The sequence below is a fragment of the Carassius carassius genome, chromosome 36, assembly GCF_963082965.1.
Source record: "Carassius carassius chromosome 36, fCarCar2.1, whole genome shotgun sequence".
NCBI lineage: Eukaryota > Metazoa > Chordata > Actinopteri > Cypriniformes > Cyprinidae > Carassius > Carassius carassius.
Genome location: NC_081790.1, coordinates 29949224 through 29972268, shown reverse-complemented (window position 1 = coordinate 29972268; position 23045 = coordinate 29949224). Strand labels below are relative to the sequence as shown.

Sequence of the window (23045 nt, the reverse complement as noted above, 5' to 3'; positions counted from 1 at the left end):
AGCATCAGCCAGAGGAAGCTCAAGCTGGACATCGACAAGAGCGTAAGAGTCCAGAGCAGGGTGTGTGAGGGTGTGAGGAAGTGTGTCTGCTCTGTCTCTGTTCTGAAGCCTGGTGTTGTGATGCTTCACTGTCAGCCTCTGCTTTACTCTGATCTCAGCTCAGTTCACTGTCAGTCACGAGACACAGCTACATCATCTGTGACCCTGGAGCACAAACTAGTCATAAGAGTCTTTTTTCTGAAATTGAGATTTATAAATCATCTCTCCACTGATGTGTGGTTTGTTAGGAGGAAAATATCTGTCTGAGATACAACTATTTGAAAATCTGGAATCTGGGGGAGAAAAAAAATCTAAATACTGAGAAAATCATCTTTAAAGTTGTTCAGATGAAGTTCATAGTAATGCATATTACTAATCAAAAATGACGTTTTGATATATTTACGGTAGGAAGTTTACTAAATATCTTCCTGGAACATGATCTTTACTTAATATCCTAATGATTTATGGCATAAAAGAGAAATGTATAATTGTGACAATGTATTGTCTATTTCTACAAATAAACCTGTGTTACTGCAGGGAACTACACTGCGACCTTTTGCAATGTCATTGCGACCCTAATTTTTATGAGGTTGCAAATGTATCACTGATTATTTTTGTACCTACTTATGTGTTATGCTATGATTTAATATGAACATTTATTAAAACAGAAATGTGTATTTTAAGAATACGTTTTATAACGTGCTCCCAGCATTCAACACATCAAGTTGAAACAAAAAGCACATCTGTATGCAATACAGTTTCATTATTAACCAGAGCGGCTTACTATAAAAAATTTGACCAAATCATGTTTTGCGCCAGTAACTGAAAAAGTTATTAGCACAAGAGCCACCAGTGGAAAAGGTTCGTGTCGTTCCCTGAGCTGATGACTGCTTCTGTGCTGCAGGGACAGCTTTCACTGATGGTACTTTCAGAAGCAACTCTGGTGTTGTAGTGAACATCTGTGTGCAAATCTGCTGCTGACTCTCTCTCTCTCACACACACACACACACACACACTCTCTCTCACACACACACACACACACACACACTCTCTTTCACACACACACACTCTCTCACACACTTGCATACGCGTCACTGCTGTGTTTGGTCAGAATATGCTTCAGTGTGGTAAATGTGATTCTTTGTCATATAAATCACAATGCAGACGTCAAATAGTGTTTTCTTGATCTAGTTAAGTTCTACGTGCTTCAATCTAGAATTCAGTTTTAATTTAAAAGCTGTTTATTCCCTGTAGGTTCGTCATTTGTACATCTGTGATTTCCACAAGAACTTCATCCAGAGCGTTCGTAACAAACGCAAGAGGAAGACGAGTGATGACGGAGGAGAGTCTCCGGATCATGACGTGGAGGTGCCCGAGGTACAGCAGCGCTTCATGCTCACACTGCTCTCAGACTGCTTCAGCTGCTGGGACACACAGGGGTTTAGTGGGATATAATAACCTTCATATCCCTCTTAGAACAGCCTCAGATTGTCATCAGATGTCCTCACAGCGTTTCAGTTTTCCCTTCGGAGCAGTTCCTCTGCTGATTTGATCTCAGGTTTGGTGTAGGAATGTGTGACCCGGATGTGTGTGTGTGTGTGTGTGTGTGTGTGCGCTGCTTCAGGTGGATCTGTTCCAGCTCCAGGTCAACACACTGAGACGCTACAAGAGGCACTACAAGATCCAGACCAGACCCGGCCTCAACAAAGCCCAGCTCGCTGAGGTACAAACCTCCTTACATCAATGCAACACTCATTACTGTGTTTAATTATAGATCTTTAAATTGGTATCAAATCCTGTTCTCAGCCTTCGGCCCAGTGTTTCATTTTGTTCAGCTTCGACCAAGAATTTTCTTTTCGGTGCATCCCTAATATATGATCTATAAACATTATTTAAAACACTATGCACTTTTTTATTTAACTGCTATAACAAGCATGCATTAGTGATATTGTGCTCGATATGGCCTCGAGAGAGAAGCCAAAAGCTTTTTTCCTCCTAACTGAAATTATGCCTTTTAAATTAGAATATTGATTATATTTAACTACCAGTTTTCAGCCATTTGGACAGCTCTAGTTGATATGGAGGACAAACGCTGGGTTCTTGTGCTCTGAGAAGGAGTTATTCAGCTGTTCTTGTAATGAAGCCGGTGTCTTTCTGTGTCTCTTGTTCTCCAGACCGTGAGCCGTCACTTCCGCAATATTCCAGTCAACGAGAAGGAGACGCTCACGTACTTTATTTATATGGTGAAGAGCAGTAAAAGCCGTCTGGACCAGAAACCAGACGCGAGCAAACAAGTGGAGTGAGGTTCCCTCGCTGCTTCACTTCCTGTGTTTGTGTCCACACGGGACGCCCTGCAGTGATGATGAAGATGAAGATGTGCCAAACCCACGGGGACATCAGTAGCCCCGGCGTCTCTGATGCTCACACTTCACCGTGTGTCCAGAGAGGACCTGATTGAAAGCATGAGAGACTGAGTGACTGCTCTCTGATGCATTGTGACACAAACACGGCTCTGCTTTTATATGACTGCTGCATATCTATATAGCTGTTTTTGTAGATTGTAATGTTAGTATCCTGTCTTTCTTTGTTTCTAAATAGAGTTCTTGTGGCACTACTAACATCTGGACTGATTGTTTGTAAATGTGTCACGCTTTTCTGGTATGCACACTCCTTTTTTTTTTTTTATTACACACCTTCAAATGTATTAAAATAATATAACCGAACAAACAAATAAAAATCTTCCCAAATTTTGACCACCTGCCCAATCAAAAGAAGAACAATCGATTCAGCCATTTGAACGAATCTGTTGAATAAATGATTCAGTAATTCACTCATTAACAGTCAAATGTTTCTGAGTGAATCAGCGTTTTGAACGAATCGGTTGAATAAATGATTCAGTGATTCACTCATTAACAGTCAAATGTTTCTGAGTGAATCAGCGTTTTGAACGAATCGGTTGAATAAATGATTCAGTGATTCACTCATTAACAGTCAAATGTTTCTGAGGGAATCAGCTGTTTGAATGAATCGGTTGAATCTCAATGACTCACTCATTAACATTCACTTGCTGTCTGTTTTAATGGCGGTTTTTTATTTAACATTTCGACTATTTTTTCATGTTTGAAATAACTTAAAATATCAGTAATTAACGTTTTATGTTTAAATCATTATTTATGCATCAATAACTCCATCCATGAGATACAATAAACTGTAAATGCTATTGCAGAAATGTTGTCTTATGTTGGAATAAAAGACACTCAGTACAGATGAAGTGGTTCTGATACAAGATAGAAGAAAGAGTTCAAACTCAACACAATCTTGCAACTCAAGCGGTGTATAATATATATCATATTTATTTATTTGCTCCTTTTCTATTTTGCATTTACTTGTACTTTTATTTAAGTGCATTTAACATCATACTACTATACTGGAGTATAATCTTCAGGTTCTTTATCCTCAACTGCATTAATGATATCAGTGTTTATTGCATCTAGTGAAAACTGAACTGTATGATATGCTGGAATAATTAAAAGTCTAATTGTTACAGGAATAGGGTTTTAATAAAACCACCATCTCATAAAGAAATAACAAGATGACGAAGAAAATGTTTGAAGGGGATGCCAGATTTATTTGATTTAACAGGTGATAGTGAATGTTGCAGTGTTTGAATATTTCTGGTGAAGTTTATGTAACAACAATAATTTTGGGGGTGATCGGGGTATTACGTAAAATACGTTATAAATAGGTTCCATACAGTGCCTAAAGACATTCTGAATTTCTGCCTAAAGTCTTCTTTCACATGCGGAAGAGACTCGCTAATGTTGGAAAGACGAACGTTCAGTTTTGGGTGAACGGTCCCTTTAATAAAATGCATCAGCGGAAGTTGTCATCGTGCCGCCGGATGTGAGAGCGTCACAGCGAAGAAACCATGGGACGAGAGTCGCGGTAAATATTTCCATGTTTATTCAGCTTTATTTTAAAACGTTTTTTAAAAAATTTTTTTTAATGACAAACATTTATCAATGAGGTGTTATTAAAACCTCTGCACTCTTCCATAGCGTCGTAAAGACTGTGTTTGAGTCAGATTGAGCTTCTGCTCGACCAACCAGCTAACGAGCTAACTGATGTTAACTGCTTTTATTGATAACGTTTACACCATTATGTGTGTAAAACACCGGCTGCGAATACCTGTACTGCCTACACACACTCTCTCACTCTCTCTCTCTCTCTCTCTCTCTCTCTCTCACACACACACACACACGCGCGCGCGCGCGGATATCTGTAATACTTCTCAATATGAGGACTTTCTGTTGAAGAGGATGAGCAGCGGTGTAGAGGGGCTTCAGTGTAGTGTTCTGTGGATGTGAGAACAGCTTCCGGTCGCAGCTTCTCTAGACTGAGTCTGTGTTTGTGTTTGCAGGCACTACAGGAAGCGCTCGGGCTCCAGGTCTAAGAGCCGCTCGCCGGACTCCAAGCGGCTGAAGAAGGAGGAGCAGACGGGGTCCCGGGCCCGCGAGCGCAGCCGGAGAGAGAGGTCACGCAGCCGAGAGCGCCGCAGGTCACGCTCCAGAGACCGCAAGAGACCGAGGTCAGAGGTCACACGCTCCCGCAGGCGTCCACTCCGCTGCTCTCCTGAGAACTAACCTCTGCCTCGTCTCTTCACAGGCGCTCCAGGAGCCGAGAGAGGAGACGGTCCCGCAGCCGAGAGCCCCGGAGCCGAGGGAGGAGGTCAGCTCACACACTCGCACACACACACACTCAAACACAGCTGCGCTCTCACTGATCATTACTTACAAACTGCTAGTAACACACTGAATTAAAAACGTATATAGTTTAGAAGGCCTCAGCTATCTTCCAAGTTTGACTTCAGAACTTATTTAATAAAAAAAAAACTAAGCTGAAAAGCTAACCACTGCAATAATGATCCAAACTCTTCAGTATTTTAGTTTTTAAATCCAAATGTGTGTGTGTGTGTTTGTATATATACACGACCAGTCAAAAGTGTTTGAACAGGAAGATTTTTTATGTTTTTATTTGATCCAAAGTACAGCAAAAACTGTAAAATGTAAATATCTGTACTATTTAAAGCAGCTGTTTTCTGTGTGAATCTGTGTTAAACTGTAATTTATTTCTGTGATGCTCCGCTGTATTTTCAGCATCATTCAGGGTTTCCCATACATTCATTAATTTGTGGCGGCCCGCCACAATATCAACGCTGACCGCCACGGATTGATTCAGATTTTAAAACTATTTAATATGGGTACAATTGTATTTTATTGTAGAGCTGCGCGCTGCTTGCTCCCTCCCTCTCACAAACTGACAACGGAGGCACGCACGACTAGCCACGATCTGAATCAAAACATGGGCATGCGTTAGTTAGAGGACGGATCACCGGTGCTTAATGCTTATTCCCCCAGCGAAGATCCGACAGAATCAATCCGGGGTTGAATGGTTAGTAATGAACACTGTTGCTCAACATAACTCTGAGAAGTTGGTTAGTCTATGTTAAGCGCTGTCGCGTTTCCATTACAGATTCGCGCAAAACTTTTGTGTTTTTTTTCTAAATATCGATAAACAACTATTGCGAAATGACGGCGTTTCCATTAACCGATGTTATGCGACTAAAACGTCATTCTTTTCCTCTCGCGATCAGTCCTTCCAAAAATCATGGCAACGGATGTTGGTAGGTTTATATATATCACAGCCACCAGACTAGACATTATTATTATCTCCAGGTTCAGGTTGGTGTGTGTGTGTGTGTCAGAGTCTGTGTATGTCCACCTCCAGGTCCAGTTTGGTGTGTGTGTGAGCCTGTGTGTGTCTGAGTCTGTGTGTGAGTGTGTGTGTGAGTCTTTTTGAATGTTTGAGTGTGTGAGCCAGTGTTTGAGTGTGTCAGTAAGTTTGTGAGTTTGAGTGTGTGTGTGTGTGTGTGTGTGTGTGTGTGTGGCAATAGCAATGTCTTTAAAGAGATAGTTCACCCAAAAATGAAAATTCTATCATCGTTTACTCACCCTCAAGTTGTTCCAAACCTGAATGAGTTTCTTTGTTCTGCTGAACACAAAGGAAGATATTTGGAAGAATGTTTGTAACCAAACAGATCTCGGTCCCCACTGACTACCATAGTATATATTTTTCCTACTATGGAAGTCAATGGGGACCGAGATCTGTTTGATTCTGTCAATCTTCCAGATATCTCCAAATATAACCAAATTATCCCTTTAAGGTATCTGACACTAAGTGTTGGCAATGGAAATGTGTACTTGTCACTAAAAATATGATATATTTATGATATATATATATATATATATATATGTGATATATTTTACTTAACTTTACTTAACTTTTTTTTCCAAGTGTCTTTGAATAGAAAGTTCAGAAGAGCAGCATTTATCTGAAAATAGAAATCTTTTGTAACAATATAAATGTTTTTATCATCACTTTTGATCAATTAAAGTAAGAGTAATGATGCTGAAATACAGCTGCGCATCAGTTATTTTACATAGTAAAAATATTTCACAATATTCCAGTTTTTGCTGTATTTCTGATCAAATAAATGAGCAGAAGAGTATTTAAAAAACATTGAAAATCTTACTGTTCAAACACTGTTACTGTACACGTTTTGTCACGATTTTATCAGATAGAAACTGCTAATTGTGAGTAAAAAAAAAAGAAAGAAATTGCATTATAGAGAACATTACGTTTTTGGGAATGTGGAATTTAATTATTTGAGTTATCATTATTCAATTCTTTTAATATTTTGCCACTCCTAGTTTCTGTAAACAAGCAGCTTTGTCATTATGTCAGAAGTATTAGAAATACTGTCTTTGGCAATGACGGGCTTGGAGTCCGAAGCGTGTGATCTGCTGATGTTACAGCAAGGAGAAGATCGAGAACACAGAGCCGTCCGCTGACAAGAAGAAGATCAAGGAGGAGAAGGAGGAGGAGAAGCCTGAAGATGTAAGGGTTAATTCAGATCTTCTCTCTTCAGAGGATGATTAATCAATAACTGTGTGTGTGATGATGCTTCTGCAGCAGGACTTCGACCAGAACACTCTGGAGGAGGAGATGAGGAAGAGGAAGGAGCGCGTGGAGAAGTGGAGGGAGGAGCAGAGGAAGAAAGCCATGGAGAACATCGGAGAACTGAAGAAGGAGCTGGAGGAGATGAAGCAGGGCAAGAAGTGGAGTCTGGAGGACGATGACGGTCAGAGAGCCTGTGAAACACTGAGACAGTAATATATCGGCCCATGTTATTCTGTATATTACACTTGTGCAGCAATCACAAATCTCACGGTTCACATCACAATTTCTGTTTAACCACTAACACTAGTGTATTATAGTACAGTACTGGTCAATAGTTTGGACACTCTCCCTCTCGTGTGTCCACACATTTAACTGATACCATGTGAAGAATACAATATATCATAAATGGGGATCACTCAAATGTGATCAGACACAAGACAAATAAACTTTATTATACAGCATGAGTCTAACATCCGTGCACTCAACAGTAAAGTTGGAGTTTATTCGTCTTTAATTCAGTTCCTTTAATTGTGTGTGTGTGTGTGTGTGTGTGTGTGTGTTCAGATGACGATGAGGAGACTCAAGCGCCTGTGGAGCCAGACGGAGAGGAAGAGGAGGGAGAGAAGGAGGGATCGGCCGGGACGGAGGAGGAGACGCAGATGGAGCAGGAGACCGGAGAGGAGCTGGACCCGCTGGACGCTTACATGGAGGAGGTCAAGGAGGAGGTCAAGAAGTTCAACATGGGCACCATGAGAGGAGGAAACGACAAGGTGCTGTTCACGAACACCTCCCTCAGTCTGAACACGACTCTCTCCTGTCAGCAGTGTTAGGAAGATCACTGTGATTAAAGCTTACACGGGTTACAATCTGATTAGTAGTGTAACTATTTCAGTTACTGTGTTAAAGTAATGCAACTGATTGCTTTTGATTACTTTTTTACATTTCTATCGACTGCTTTCAACTGTTACTCATTTAGAAACGCCCTGATTACTGTCAGACCAAACCCTTCATCTCTTGACTTAAAATTATAATAATTACATTTTAAAACACAGCCACTGCAAAATCTTTCAAATATTCAGATGTAACCCCTTTCATAATCTTTAACATTTTCATAAGTCGCTGTAATTCATTTACCAGTTGTATTTCTTCTCAGTAACAGATTACAGTTACATGTGTTTTGTGATTAAATCATGTAATTGTTACGTGTGACTAGTTCCTGTTGGCCGTGCTCTGACCAGTCTTTGTGTGCAGAAGAGAGCTGTGGATCGAACCTGAGGCTAAATACATGATTCTTCAGTATAGCTGAAAATATGAACTGTGTGTCAGCAGAAGGGCAGTGTGTCTGTGACCAAAGTGGTGACCGTTGTGAAGACGAAGAAGATGGTGCACACCACCAAGAAGAAAGGAGAGCTGATGGAGAACGACCAGGACGCCATGGAGGTACAGACGTGATCAGCACACGCACACGTCACATTTCACCGTCTGTGTTTAACTGCACTCCTGTCACGTATCACACTTCAGAGCGCTGACAGAACACAGGCTAAAGTGTTTACATGCAGTGAAATCTGGGAAATGGGAAAAATCTGTCTGTGCTGATGTCTTTTTTCTTAAGTGTATGTTGTTCGAGGAAGATGGGATATCACAAGTGTTCTCATCTCAAGATCAGTCTGTCTGAAAACATGCTCGTAAATGTGCTCATTGTTTTATAGCTAGCAGAAAAGACCTCGAGAAAAAATAGAAGCTGTTAGCCGAGAAAGATCATTAATGAGGTCAGCTCAAACTGGACTAACATGAAAGAGCACAGGCACATGAGTTCACACAGACCTCAATACAGACGTGTGTGTGTGTGTGTCTCTGTGTGTGTGTGTGCGTGTGTGTGTGCAGTATTCATCAGAGGAGGAGGAAGTGGACTTGCAGACGGCCCTCACAGGCTTCCAGACCAAACAGAGGAAGGTTCTGGAGCCGGTTGATCATCAGAAGATCGAGTACGAATCCTTCCGTAAGAACTTCTATGTGGAGGTGCCCGAGCTGGCCAGGATGAGTCCTGAAGGTACAGCACACACACCTGCGCTCTTACACAGCAGCTCAGGGTGACGTCTGTCTGACCCCGTGTGTCTGCTCAGAGGTGAACGAGTACCGTCTGGAGCTGGAGGGAATCACCGTCAAAGGCAAGGGCTGTCCGAAGCCCATCAAGACCTGGGTGCAGTGTGGGATATCCATGAAAGTGCTGCATGCGATGAAGAAGTGAGTAGAGCTGCTGTTCAGGACGTTCTCCAGACAGAACCAACGTTTCTCTTATTCCTCTCTGTCTCTCTTCTAGACACAACTATGAGAAGCCCACCCCGATCCAGGCCCAGGCCATCCCTGCCATCATGTCTGGACGAGACCTCATCGGCATCGCCAAAACAGGAAGTGGGAAGACCATCGCCTTCCTGCTGCCCATGTTTCGGCACATCTTGGACCAGCGTCCGCTGGGAGAGGGAGAAGGACCCATCGGTGAGCGTCTTTACTGCTCCGCTTCATCTCTGTGCAGGAATCGAGTCATGCAGATCAAAGCTGCTTTAAATTACAAAGTAACACACACCTTTGTTTACTTCTGTGTGTTGCTCGGCAACCACTTTGTAACAACCACAACGGTTTCTGAGGAGCTACATTGTTTGGTGGAAGAATACTGTGTTTATGAATATCATTACACTTTATGAACTCTGCTTTATTCTGTGAAAGCTTACTACGTGTATGGAATAACCATTTTATAAAAGCAGTAATCCCTGTGAAGCCGTGGTTTACAGTGAATATATAACAGCTAAGAGTGATTATCAGAGTAATGTGTGTTTCTCCGTCAGCTGTGATCATGACACCGACGCGAGAGCTAGCGCTGCAGATCACCAAAGAGTGCAAGAAGTTCTCCAAGTCTCTAGGTCTGCGTGTGGTGTGTGTGTACGGCGGCACCGGCATCAGCGAGCAGGTGTGTGTGTGTGTGTGATGGCTTCATGAGCTCACACACAGCCTGATCTAAACCAGTGTCTGTCCACAGATCGCAGAGCTGAAGCGCGGCGCAGAGATCATCGTGTGCACACCGGGACGCATGATCGACATGCTCGGAGCCAACAACGGTGCGTGCCTCGTGAGGTCGTGCTGGATATCCTCACACTCATCCATCAGCTGAATATTTAGATTTCTTTTCTCCCTCGGATTCCAAATTTTCAAATAGTTGTATCTCAGACAAATATTGTCCTCCGAACAAACATCAATGGAGAGACGATTTATTCAGCTTCAGATGATGCATACATCTCAATTTCAGAAAATGTATCCTTAATTGACCCAGAACATGTAATGAGTCTTTACTATACACCATAATACTGTTAGAAACCGCATTCACTCTATCGGAATCTGTGCATTTTTGCAATATTTCTTGTTTTACTGTTCCCTTATGAGCTATGCCAAGCATGTGCTGGTTAATGCAGATGTCTTCAAGTATCTTTCTAAAACAACAATATAAATATAATTCAGCACATAATTGCATCAGTTTCAAAACTAAATAGCAGCGTGATGTATAGTCACCTTTTTGTGCTGTCAGGGCGTTTAAGAGACACTAGTCTCTGTGAAACTGCTTAAGATGTGTTCAAATGCAGATGCATTGAATTTAATGTGCAAACACTGAAATATAGTCGAGATTAAGGCTGCCTTTTTTGTTTATGTGCATAAATGCGCTCAGAATAGCTATTTTTTTTCGTATTACAGGTGTCGTGCAATAGTTGGCAGGTTTATCAAGTATTATCAAGTATTGTGTGTGATTAACTGGATTCACTCCAGTCTGATGTTTTCAGTTCATCTGTAGTGAATGTAAGGTTTGGAGACTGGAGCTGCTAGTAAAGGTTCACTGCTGTTGTGTTGCTCAGGTCGCGTGACCAACCTGCGCAGGGCCACGTATGTGGTGATGGACGAGGCTGACCGCATGTTCGACATGGGCTTCGAACCACAGGTCAGTCACACTACACACGGTTATAACACATTCACACGGAGCACAGCTGGTCTTCAATGATGGAGAAGAGTATTGGCCACTGTCGCATTGCATTCTGGGTAGCCGTATTTTAGTATACACTCAGAAACACACGGAGACAACAAACACGAATCAGCAGAGAAAGTTCACATCGCATTTTCATTCATACCTTTTGAGAACTACTTACACTCATTTAGAATAATATATATATATATATAAACCCTCAAGGTGCTTGTTTCCTGTTTACACTCTTTGGGGTCAATATGAGTAATTATAAAAAAAAAATACATTTTTAATCCTACAAATAAATCTTTTTGTTTGTCTGTTTACTTCTCGTCTATACATTAATGCTGTGTTTTGGGAAATGTGAAGTCATTATGTAACTGTTTACCACAAAATTCCTCAACTGCACTATTAGCTGGCATGGGAAATATTATTATTTAGGAAAAAAAATTAAATGATGTAAATATAATGGCTGTTTCTGGATGGTGTAGAATTCTGCCATCTGCTGGTTAGAGAAGAACTGTTTGAGAGAATAGTGTAATGAGAATATATATATATATATATATATATATATATATATCCAGCAGAGATCCATAGAGAGCCATGCATTTTCCTGGAAGTGGCCAACTGCTCCTCTCAATACTGTTCTGATATATATTTTGTAAATATATATTTAAACATTATAAAATGCATAAAAACAGTATTTGTTTTTGTTTGCATTTAGAAGTGCCCGCTTTTGTTATAATGCTCCGTAAATTAGTAGAAATGCCACACAAGTTAAACTAAAACTTGATCGCAGGCACATGATAAAATATATAAATCTGATTTAGAGTTAGATATTTATATCTCTAAACTACATTTGAGTGCTTTGATAAATTGAAGTTAAAGTAATGAAGTCATTAATCAAATATTTGCTTTAATGGCGTGTTTTATCTGAGTGACTTCTCTTGTGTCAGGATCTGCTCGTATCTTCTGGTCATCTCTGGTCTTGTGCTGTGATGGTGGTCAGGGGCTTGTGTTTGTGTTCTCATCTAAAGCAGCTCTGTAATAATGAACGTGTATGTCCGGTCACACTGCTCACCTCAGGTGTGTGTGTGTGTGTGTCGCAGGTGATGCGTATCGTGGATAATGTGCGTCCCGACCGGCAGACCGTCATGTTCTCGGCCACGTTCCCTCGCACCATGGAGGCTCTGGCGCGCAGGATCCTGTCCAAACCCATCGAGGTGCAGGTGGGCGGCAGGAGCGTGGTGTGTTCAGACGTGGAGCAGCACGTGGTGAGTGTGTGTGTGTGTGTGTGTGTGCTTGAGTTCATTAACCTGACTCGTCTTCTTCAGTTGTGTGCTTTGTCTCCGTGAGAGAAAGTGATAGGAATGTTTTGGGAATGCTGTGCTGTTAAAGGAGTGTTTGATTGTGATTCACTCTTTAAACATCAGTTAGTGTGTTAGCTGTTTTCTGTGTGAATCTGTGTTAAAGTGTAATGTATTTCTGTGATGCTCCGCTGTATTTCCAGCATCATTCCTCCAGTCTCCAGTGTCACATGATCTTCAGAAATCATTCTGATATGATGTAGAATATCTCCATTCTTCCAGATTTCTGAGCTGTAGTGTATGTGATGAACTGGTGCTAGTGTGACGTGTTCTGAAGCTCGGCTGTGGTTTCACAGATCGTGATCTCGGAGGAGAAGAAGTTCCTGAAGCTGCTGGAGATTCTGGGTCACTATCAGGAGAAGGGCTCGGTCATCATCTTCGTGGACAAACAGGAGCACGCTGACGGACTCCTCAAAGACCTGATGAAGGCCTCGTACCCCTGCATGTCTCTCCACGGAGGTCAGCATCTCTGTCCACTGACACACACACCGTCTCAGAACGTAATCTAATAACCCGGTGAAGAACTGCTGCTGTGTGACTGATATCACATGTGTGCAGCAGAGACAGACTGAAAGCTGCTGTTTTCCACAACATCTACTGGAGCTATACCTTCAGTCACTTCTAATTCACATCTGAATCACCTTGACCTCTCAGATTTTAAACCATTTTCTTTGTACTTCTGACCATATATTACGTATAAGACAAGTTTGTACAGGATGTAGTTGTAGTGATTTGTTTAAAATCATGTTGACCACTTTATGTGTGATAGATGGTTAAAAGAGTTACTCGAGTCATGTTTTATTTTCAAGTTGATTCGTTAAAAACCGTATAGGAAGGAGAATGGCTCAAATGTTTTGAAAAATCAAGATTTTAATTGTTGCCACATGGTCCAGCCCTAGCTGTGAGTGAAAGTGTTAACCCTTCACTGGGCAGCGGTGCTGATGTGTGTGTGTGTGTGTGTGTGTGTGTGTGTGTGCAGGCATCGATCAGTACGACAGGGACAGCATCATCAATGACTTCAAGAACGGCGCGTGTCGTCTGCTGGTGGCCACGTCTGTGGCGGCGCGAGGTCTGGACGTCAAGCAGCTGATCCTGGTCATCAACTACGGCTGTCCCAACCACTACGAGGACTACGTGCACCGCGCCGGACGCACGGGACGAGCCGGGAACAAGGTGTGTGTGTGTGTGTGCTGAGGACTAGCCTCATGTGTGTGTGTCTCTCTCTCTCTCTCTCTCTCTCTCTCTCTCTCTCTCTCTCTCTCTCTCTCTCTCTCTCTCTCTCTCTCTCCTCTCTCTCTCTCTCTCTCTCTGTGTGTGTGCGCACTGAGGACGAGCCTCATGTCTCTCTCTCTCTGTGTGTGTGGTAGGGTTATGCGTACACCTTCATCACTGAAGAACAGGCTCGTTACGCCGGAGACATCATCAAAGCGCTGGAGTTGTCCGGGTCGGCCGTCCCGTCGGAGCTGGAGCTGCTCTGGACCAACTTCAAGGAGCAGCAGAAAGCTGTAAGAGCTCCTGAGCTTCTGTGAACATCACATCACACAGACGACCATTCTGCATTGTGAGATTAAAAGTCTTGAAGTGCACAATCATTTTTCTAAACCCCGTGCTGGAAACAAGCTTCCAGAGAGACCCCATACTTCCACAATTAATACATCACAGTACACAAGACATTAAAATCAGCTCTGTGTTCTGAAACATCATGTTTAAATATGCAAATGTGAGATTATCTAATTAAATATGCACTCATTTGCATACACTTCCAGAACAGAAATCTGAGGTCAGGTTCATAATTCTCATTTGATTTTGAGTTCAGGGTTTTTCCAGAGGAGACTTGGGATTTCTTTTATCACTTCATGAATACAGAAAAAACTAACACATGTCACTGTTTTCAGGAGTACTGTGTTGAATTAATCGCTGTTAATGAAATAAGAACAACCTTCAGGACATAGAAAGGAATAAAACCACAGAGCGAATAAAGTTTAAAGATAAAGACTGTAATTGAAATCTATATACACAAACAGATAAAGCATGAAGTGTGTGTAGTGTATATGTGCAGTGGGTGTGTGTGTGTGTTACGGGTGTTCAGTGATGGGGTGTGTGTGTTACGGGTGTTCAGTGATGGGGTGTGTGTGTGTTACGGGTGTTCAGTGATGGGGTGTGTGTTACGGGTGTTCAGTCATGGGGTGTGTGTGTTATGGGTGTTCAGTGATGGTGTGTGTTACGGGTTTTCAGTGTTGGGGTGTGTGTGTGTGTGTTACGGGTGTTCACTGATGAGGTGTGTGTGTGTTACAGGTGTTCAGTGATGGTGTGTGTGTGTGTTACGGGTGTTCAGTGATGGGGTGTGTGTGTTACGGGTGTTCAGTGATGGGGTGTGTGTGTTACGGGGGTTCAGTGATGGGGTGTGTGTGTTACGGGTGTTCAGTGATGGTGTGTGTGTGTGTTACGGGTGTTCGGTGATGGTGTGTGTGTGTTACGGGTGTTCAGTGATGGTGTGTGTGTGTGTGTGTGTGTGTTACGGGTGTTCAGTTATGGGGAGTGTGTGTGTGTTACGGGTGTTTAGTGATGGGGTGTGTGTGTGTGTGTGTGTTACGGGTTTTCAGTGATGGTGTGTGTGTGTGTTATGGGTGTTCGGTGATGGTGTGTGTGTGTGTTACGGGTGTTCAGTGATGGTGTGTGTGTGTGTGTTACGGGTGTTCAGTGATGGGGAGTGTGTGTGTGTGACGGGTGTTTAGTGATGGGGTGTGTGTGTGTGTGTGTTACGGGTGTTCAGTGATGGTGTGTGTGTGTGTGTGTGTGTGTTACGGGTGTTCAGTGATGGTGTGTGTGTGTTACGGGTGTTCAGTGATGGTGTGTGTGTGTGTTACGGTGTTCAGTGATGGTGTGTGTGTTACGGGTGTTCAGTGATGGGGTGTGTGTGTGTTACGGGTGTTCCGTGATGGTGTGTGTGTGTTACGGGTGTTCAGTGATGGTGTGTGTGTGTGTGTGTTACGGGTGTTCAGTGATGGTGTGTGCTATGGGTGTTCAGTGATGTGTGTATGTGTTACGGGTGTTCAGTGATGGTGTGTGTGTGTGTGTGTGTGTGTGTGTGTGTGTGTGTGTGTGTGTGTTACGGGTGTTCAGTGATGGGGAGTGTGTGTGTGTGTTACTGGTGTTTAGTGATGGGGTGTGTGTGTGTTACGGGTGTTCAGTGATGATGTGTGTGTGTGTGTGTTATGGGTGTTCAGTGATGGTGTGTGTGTTACGGGTGTTCAGTGATGGGGTGGGGGTGTGTGTTACGGGTGTTCAGTGATGGTGTGTGTGTTATGGGTGTTCAGTGATGGGGTGTGTGCGTGTGTGTTACGGGTGTTCAGTGATGGGGTGTGTGTGTGTGTTACGGGTGTTCAGTGATGGGGTGTGTGTGTGTGTGTGTTACGGGTGTTCAGTCATGGGGTGTGTGTGTGTGTGTGTTACGGGTGTTCAGTGATGGGGTGTGTTACGGGTGTTCAGTGCTGTGTGTGTTACGGGTGTTCAGTGCTGTGTGTGTTACGGGTGTTCAGTGATGGTGTGTGTGTGTGTGTTACGGGTGTTCAGTGATGGTGTGTGTGTGTGTGTGTTACGGGTGTTCAGTGATGGGGTGTGTGTGTGTGTGTGTTACGGGTGTTCAGTGATGGGGTGTGTGTGTGTGTGTGTGTTACGGGTGTTCAGTGATGGGGTGTGTGTGTGTTACGGGTGTTCAGTGATGAGGTGTGTGTGTGTGTGTGTTACGGGTGTTCAGTGATGGGGTGTGTTACGGGTGTTCAGTGATGGGGTGTGTGTGTGTGTGTTACGGGTGTTCAGTGATGAGGTGTATGTTACGGGTGTTCAGTTATGGGGTGTGTGTGTTATGGGTGTTCAGAGATGGTGTGTGTTACGGGTGTTCAGTGATGGGGTGTGTGTGTGTGTGTGTGTGTTACGGGTGTTCAGTGATGGGGTGTGTTACGGGTGTTCAGTGATGGGGTGGGTGGGTGTGTGTGTTACGGGTGTTCAGTGATGGTGTGTGTGTTACGGGTGTTCAGTGATGGGGTGTGTGTGTGTGTTACGGGTGTTCAGTGATGGGGTGTGTGTGTTACGGGTGTTCAGTCATGGGGTGTGTGTGTGTGTTACGGGTGTTCAGTCATGGGGTGTGTTACGGGTGTTCAGTGATGGTGTGTGTGTGTGTTTGTGTTACGGGTGTTCAGTGATGGGGTGTGTGTGTGTGTTACGGGTGTTCAGTGATGAGGTGTGTGTGTGTTACAGGTGTTCAGTGATGAGGTGTGTGTTACGGGTGTTCAGTCATGGGGTGTGTGTGTGTGTGTGTTACGGGTGTTCAGTGATGGGGTGTGTGTGTTACGGCTGTTCAGTGAAGGGGTGTGTGTGTGTGTGTGTTACGGGTGTTCAGTCATGGGGTGTGTGTGTGTGTTACGGGTGTTCAGTGATGGGGTGTGTTACGGGTGTTCAGTGCTGTGTGTGTTACGGGTGTTCAGTGATGGTGTGTGTGTGTGTTACGGGTGTTCAGTGATGGGGTGTGTGTGTGTTACGGGTGTTCAGTCATGGGGTGTGTGTGTGTGTGTTACGGGTGTTCAGTGCTGTGTGTGTTACGGGTGTTCAGTCATGGGGTGTGTGTGTGTGTTACGGGTGTTCAGTGATGGGGTGTGTTACGGGTTTTCAGTGATGGGGTGTGTGTGTGTGTGTGTGTGTGTGTGTGGGTGTGTGTGTTACGGGTGTTCAGTGATGGGGTGTGTGTTACGGGTGTTCAGTGATGGGGTGTGTGTTACGGGTGTTCAGTGATGAGGTGTGTGTGTGTGTTACGGGTGTTCAGTGATGGGGTGTGTGTGTGTTACGGGTGTTCAGTGATGAGGTGTGTGTTACGGGTGTTCAGTCATGGGGTGTGTGTGTTACGGGTGTTCAGTGATTGGGTGTGTTACGGGTGTTCAGTGATGGGGTGTGTGTGTATGTTACGGGTGTTCAGTGAAGGGGTGTGTGTGTGTTAAGGGTGTTCAGTCATGGGGTGTGTGTGTGTGTTACGGGTGTTCAGTGATGGGGTGTGTTACGGGTGTTCAGTGATGGTGTGTGTGCGTGTGTGTTACGGGTGTTCAGTGATGAGGTGTGTGTTTGTTACGGGTGTTCAGTGATGGGGTGTGTTTGTGTGTGTTACGGGTGTTCAGTGATGGGGTGTGTGTGTGTTACGGGTGTTCAGTGATGAGGCGTGTGTTACGGGTGTTCAGTCATGGTGTGTGTGTGTGTGTGTGTTACAGGTGTTCAGTGCTGTGTGTGTTACGGGTGTTCAGTGATGGGGCGTGTGTTACGGGTGTTCAGTCATGGGGTGTGTGTGTGTGTGTTACGGGTGTTCAGTGCTGTGTGTGTTACGGGTGTTCAGTGCTGTGTGTGTTACGGGTGTTCAGTCATGGGGTGTGTGTGTATTACGGGTGTTCAGTGATGGGGTGTGTGTGTTACGGGTGTTCAGTGATGGTGTGTGTGTGTTACGGGTGTTCAGTGATGGTGTGTGTGTGTTACGGGTGTTCAGTGATGGTGTGTGTGTAGATTTGGATTTTTGGGGGCCGATGCCGATATTAACTCGAAAAGAGCCGATTTATAAGCCGATATTTTGATTTTAAAAATAATCTGGATATTAGACCCATTTCCTATAAACTGCATTTACACAACATTCAATAGCAAAATATCTGCCTGTTCTATGTATGTGGGCTGTATAAACCATTTTCCAGAATGGACTATGTTAAAAAAAAGCCTTAGATTACAGTCTCAATGACTAAACAATTGCACATCAAAAGTATATATTTTTTAATGATCAAAAAACAGTCTGGTTTTAAACATTTAACACTTTTACTTTCTTCCAGTTGAAGCTGGTTTTAACAGTCTGTGTTTACTGTAAATAAATTATAATACTAAAGTTAAAGTATTTGCAGAAGTAGTCCCACACTTTGCTGCTACAGCATTCACCTTTTTCAGCCATCTGTAGGCAGAAAGAGAGACGGAGAAAGAATAAGCATGTGTATTAATAATATCACCATGTATCATTACTCATGTCATCATTAGAATTATAATAATAATAAACTGGGATCTCCTACATAGGCAAAAATCAGAAATATATATATATTTTTTTATTTGTCAAGCAATAGGTATTACCTACTTATATTTAACAATATTATTTCAACATTTTCCTGTTATGTCTGTAAAGCTGCTTTGAAACAATATGTAAAAAAAAAAAAAAAAAGCGCTTGCTCAGCTCACATTTATTTACATGACCCCTCTGGTTTAATCATTTCTGACGCACCTACTGTAGTTACTGTAACTACACTATATTTGCTCTCACAGACACATTCACAACAGACCCGTATATCTTCTCCTCTTCTCTTTGTGCAGTCTGAATCAAAACATCGTCTTGCCTACTATTACCGGAAGATTACGGAATCAATTCGAAGTTGAATGGTTAACGTTAGTGTCATGAACACACCGCTGTCAATTTTGAGAAGAACCACCTTCAAACAAGTTAATAGCAAGCATTTAAGGGGCCTGCTAAAAAGGAAGCTATTAGCGTTAGAGTAACGTAACCAGCCTGAATTCACCAAATTGTTCTCTGGACCTGAGGGTAGCCTCTTCTTCCTTGCTTCTCTCTTAATTCTCATCAGCAGGACTAGCGCTATCGCTCGCTTCTTACAACGGGACAGATACATGTTTGCTGCTGACCGAAAGGAGGAGGAACAGACTATGAAAGGGCTCCCGCTAAACGTTTTTAAAACTCCGCCTACGCCATAGCGCAGCGCAAATCGCGTTGTATCTGAAGGGCAACGCTGAGCCCAGCGGCAAGCGCCGTGCATACCGCGTACTGTGTGAAAGGCCCAATTACACGGTCATTATGTGGGAAACACACCGCAATAGAATAAGAATAAGTTAAACGCTAACGTTATAGTTTGACCTCCTATTAACGTTCGCGCTCTTCCACTGATAAACATGGTATTAGCTTTGTGGCTAATCTAATATAGCAATGCATTAGCGGCTGTAAGTGATGTTACAGAATATTTAGAAGTGATAATGATAGGACCGTTAGCTAGAACTACCACACAGTTTTTATATACAGGGTATGAACTAAATCTACAATCATTTCACATGACGAACGACAGACTCGCTGTCAAAACAGTTGATCCCTTTCTTCTGTAGTGGACTTCTGGCGCTGTTGCTAACTCTGGAGCTGCAGAGCTCCCTCTGGTGGGCACACTATGCAACACTCATAACATGAGTGAAGCATGAGACTCTGTTTCTCATGTTTCATCGGCCGTTATAAATGCCGATGCCGATTTAAATGCAATTAGCTTATATCAGCCGATAATATCGGCCGGCCGATATATCGGTCGGGCTCTAGTGTTTAGTGAGGGGATGTGTGTGTGTGTTACGGGTGTTTAGTGATGGTGTGTGTGTGTGTGTGTGTGTGTGTGTGTTATGGGTGTTCGGTGATGGTGTGTGTGTTATGGGTGTTCAGTGATGGTGTGTGTGTGTTACGGGTGTTCAGTGATGGTGTGTGTGTGTTACGGGTGTTCAGTGATGGTGTGTGTGTGTTACGGGTGTTCAGTGATGGCGTGTGTGTTACGGGTGTTCAGTGATGGTGTGTGTGTGTGTTACGGGTGTTCGGTGATGGTGTGTGTGTTACGGGTGTTCAGTGATGGTGTGTGTGTGTTACGGGTGTTCAGTGATGGCGTGTGTGTGTGTTACGGGTGTTCAGTGATGGTGTGTGTGTGTGTGTGTGTGTGTTACGGGTGTTCAGTGATGGGGAGTGTGTGTGTGTGTTACGGGTGTTTAGTGATGGGGTGTGTGTGTGTGTTACGGGTGTTCAGTGATGGTGTGTGTGTGTGTGTGTTACGGGTGTTCAGTGATGGTGTGTGTGTGTTATGGGTGTTCAGTGATGGGGTGTGTGTGTTATGGGTGTTCAGTGATGGTATGTGTGTTTGTTATGGGTGTTCAGTGATGGTGTGTGTGTGTGGGTGTGTGTGTTACGGGTGTTCAGTGATGGTGTGTGTGTTACGGGTGTTCAGTGATGGGGTGTGTGTGTGTGTGTGTTACGGGTGTTCAGTGATGGGGTGTGTGTGTGTGTTACGGGTGTTCAGTGATGGGGTGTTGGTTCTCTGCAGGAGGGCAAGAGCATCAAGAGCAGCAGTGGATTCTCCGGGAAGGGCTTTAAGTTCGATGAGACGGAGCATGCGCTGGCTAACGAGAGGAAGAAGTTGCAGAAGGCTGCGTTAGGTCTGCACGACTCTGACGACGAGGACGCAGCTCTAGACGTAAGCTCATCTCATCAGCTCATATACACACTGATCACAACATAGAACACAGACTCATTACAGCAGAGAAATAAGAGTGAATCATCAAACACACACACACACACACACGTTATGAGTGAAAGATACTCAGACTTCCTCTAATGTCTGATTATGTGGAAGTGAACAGACCAGATCAGTGATCAGATTTATTCATACTGTCATCCTCGCAGTGCTCTGGTGACTAATAGAGTTACACTGTGTTTGTGTGTGGTGCATCTGCAGATCGACGAGCAGATTGAGAGCATGTTTAACTCTAAGAAGCGTGTGAAGGACTTCTCTGCTCCGGGCGGCGCTGCAGGAGCGTCTGCGGCCGGCGTGAGCGGATCCCTGACCGCTGTGTCCGGTCTGAGTGGCCTGAGCGCTCCGTCCGCCGGGAACATCCAGAAACTGGAGATCGCCAAGAAACTGGCCCTCAAGATCCAGGCACAGAAGAACCTCGGCGCAGAGGCACAGGTCAGACACACTGCTTTTACATCAACCTTATCATCAAGAAAGACTAGATGACTTTAAACACGTGTCCCTGCTGCACAGAAGCATTCATCAGTAGCACAGCTATATTTGGAGCAATAGACAACAATACATTGTATGAGTCTTAATTATACATTTCTCTTTTATGTCAAAAATCATTAGGATATTAAGTAAAGATCATGTTCCATGAAGATGAAAATATGAAGAAATATTTTTGATTAGTAATATGCATGGCTAAGAATTCATTTGGAAAACTTTAAAGGTGATTTTCCCAATATTTAGATTCCAGATTTTCAAATAGTTGTATCTAGGCTTAATAAAAAGCGTATTTATTCAGCTTTCAGGTGATGTATGAATCTCATTTTCAGGAAATGGCTGGTCTTGAGCTCACACTGAAGGCGTGTCTGCTGATATTAACGCTACGCTGTTGTCTTTCAGGATGTGATGCAGCAGGCCACAAACGCCATCCTGCGCGGCGGGACGATGATCGCACCCTCCGTCTCGGCCAAGACCATCGCGGAGCAGCAGGCGGAGAAGATCAACGCCAAACTGAACTACACACCGGTGGAGAAGCTGGAGGAGGAGCGGCAGGCCGCCGAGGCCACGGACACCGTCAAGAGATACGAGGAGGAGCTGGAGATCAACGACTTCCCTCAGGTCCTACAACTCCTCTCAACACTTTGGATACACTGTACATTAACATTAAGATGAATGCTTCAGATTGTTAATTAATTTTAAAATACCCCTGTTCGGACTCAATGTGTTATGTTATGTACTTCTGTAGTGAAATGTGTTTCTGGATAGAAAATATCTATATTCAAAACGTAATCACTTTAATCTAGCTTGTGCCAACAGCTCCGGGAGCATGAGGTACTGTATGGTGTGTGTGTGTGTGTGTGTTCTCGGTGAGGACAGACTGATATCTGATGGTGTGTGTTTTGCAGACGGCGAGGTGGAAGGTGACGTCTAAGGAGGCTCTTCAGCGCATCGGAGAGTATTCAGAGGCGGCCATCACTATACGAGGAACATATTTCCCACCAGGCAAAGAGCCCAAAGAGGGAGAGCGCAAGATCTATCTGGCCATCGAGAGTAAGTGTGCTCGCCGGACGCTAGAGGACCGCTGGTCTGCTGTATCTAAAGCAGTCTGTGTTGTTGACAGGTGCGAATGAGCTGGCCGTGCAGAAGGCCAAAGCAGAAATCACACGGCTGATCAAAGAAGAGCTGATCCGTCTGGTGAGTTCCTCCTCACTGATCCTCTCTGAACCAGCTCAGACTCACACTGAATCATCTTTCTCTCTGCTCTCAGCAAAACTCCTACCAGCCCACCAGCAAGAGCCGATACAAGGTCCTGTAGCCGAAGACCGACCACAGAAGACCGCTACCAATTCTTATCTGATCCCACAATGCTCTCTGCTATGTGAGCTGCATTTATCTAGACGTTTTTACCTATTGTTTCTTATAGTTTGCATCAATGATGTTGAATGTTTTAGAATAATCCATGTAACTGGACAGTCAACTTCATTTGGAAATAAAGTGTTTTGTTCGTATGAATCTGTAATATCAGTCATTTCTCACTAAGCTATTCACAATTTTTAATTTTATATTTGTGATTTACATTGAGCAGATGCTTTTATCCAAAGCTACTTACAAATGAGATCAAGAAAAGCAATCAGAATCGACAAAAGAACAATTATATACAAGTGTTATAACAAGTCTGTTAGCTTAACACGGTACACATAGCAAGTACGTATATAAGAAAACCGATAGAATAGAAAAAGAATAGAGAAGCTAGTATTAGTTTTTTGTTTTTTAAGAAAA

At 43.6% G+C, this 23045-nt stretch overlaps 2 protein-coding genes across 3 annotated transcripts in view; both read left to right on the top strand.

Annotated features, from left to right (window-relative positions):
* Window positions 1–2657, top strand: part of sap30l (sap30-like) — a 2982-nt gene extending 325 nt beyond the window's left edge. Inside the window, exons 1-4 of the mRNA XM_059526941.1 lie at window positions 1–42; window positions 1294–1416; window positions 1664–1762; window positions 2214–2657. The exon at window positions 1–42 is cut by the window's left edge and continues 325 nt beyond it. Of these exons, the coding sequence (XP_059382924.1) occupies window positions 1–42; window positions 1294–1416; window positions 1664–1762; window positions 2214–2342 (393 nt within the window). The 3' untranslated portion in view covers window positions 2343–2657. The remainder of the gene's footprint in view (window positions 43–1293; window positions 1417–1663; window positions 1763–2213) is intronic.
* Window positions 2658–3835: 1178 nt separating this feature from the next.
* On the top strand, window positions 3836–22778 carry LOC132117568 (probable ATP-dependent RNA helicase DDX46). 2 transcript variants are annotated; one of them, XM_059526939.1, is made up of 23 exons: window positions 3836–3984; window positions 4460–4627; window positions 4705–4767; window positions 6915–6996; window positions 7075–7240; window positions 7624–7829; window positions 8389–8499; window positions 8944–9109; window positions 9183–9303; window positions 9380–9555; window positions 9903–10024; window positions 10094–10172; window positions 10959–11041; window positions 12172–12336; window positions 12726–12888; window positions 13409–13602; window positions 13797–13934; window positions 20571–20720; window positions 20982–21212; window positions 21666–21884; window positions 22172–22316; window positions 22387–22460; window positions 22534–22778. In XM_059526939.1, the coding sequence occupies exons 1-23, from the start codon at window positions 3968–3970 to the stop codon at window positions 22579–22581; spliced, it is 3087 nt and encodes a 1028-aa protein (XP_059382922.1). In that variant the 5' UTR covers window positions 3836–3967; the 3' UTR covers window positions 22582–22778. The 2 variants fall into 2 exon arrangements, with proteins under 2 accessions (XP_059382922.1, XP_059382921.1); XM_059526938.1 differs by having other exon boundaries at window positions 7072–7240.
* Window positions 22779–23045: the final 267 nt, after the last annotated feature.

Coding starts and splice junctions, on each gene's coding strand:
- LOC132117568 (XM_059526938.1), top strand. Junction 4,628..4,704: donor AGAGACCGCAAGAGACCGAG/GTCAGAGGTCAC, acceptor GTCTCTTCACAG/GCGCTCCAGGAGCCGAGAGA. Junction 22,317..22,386: donor GATCTATCTGGCCATCGAGA/GTAAGTGTGCTC, acceptor TGTTGTTGACAG/GTGCGAATGAGCTGGCCGTG.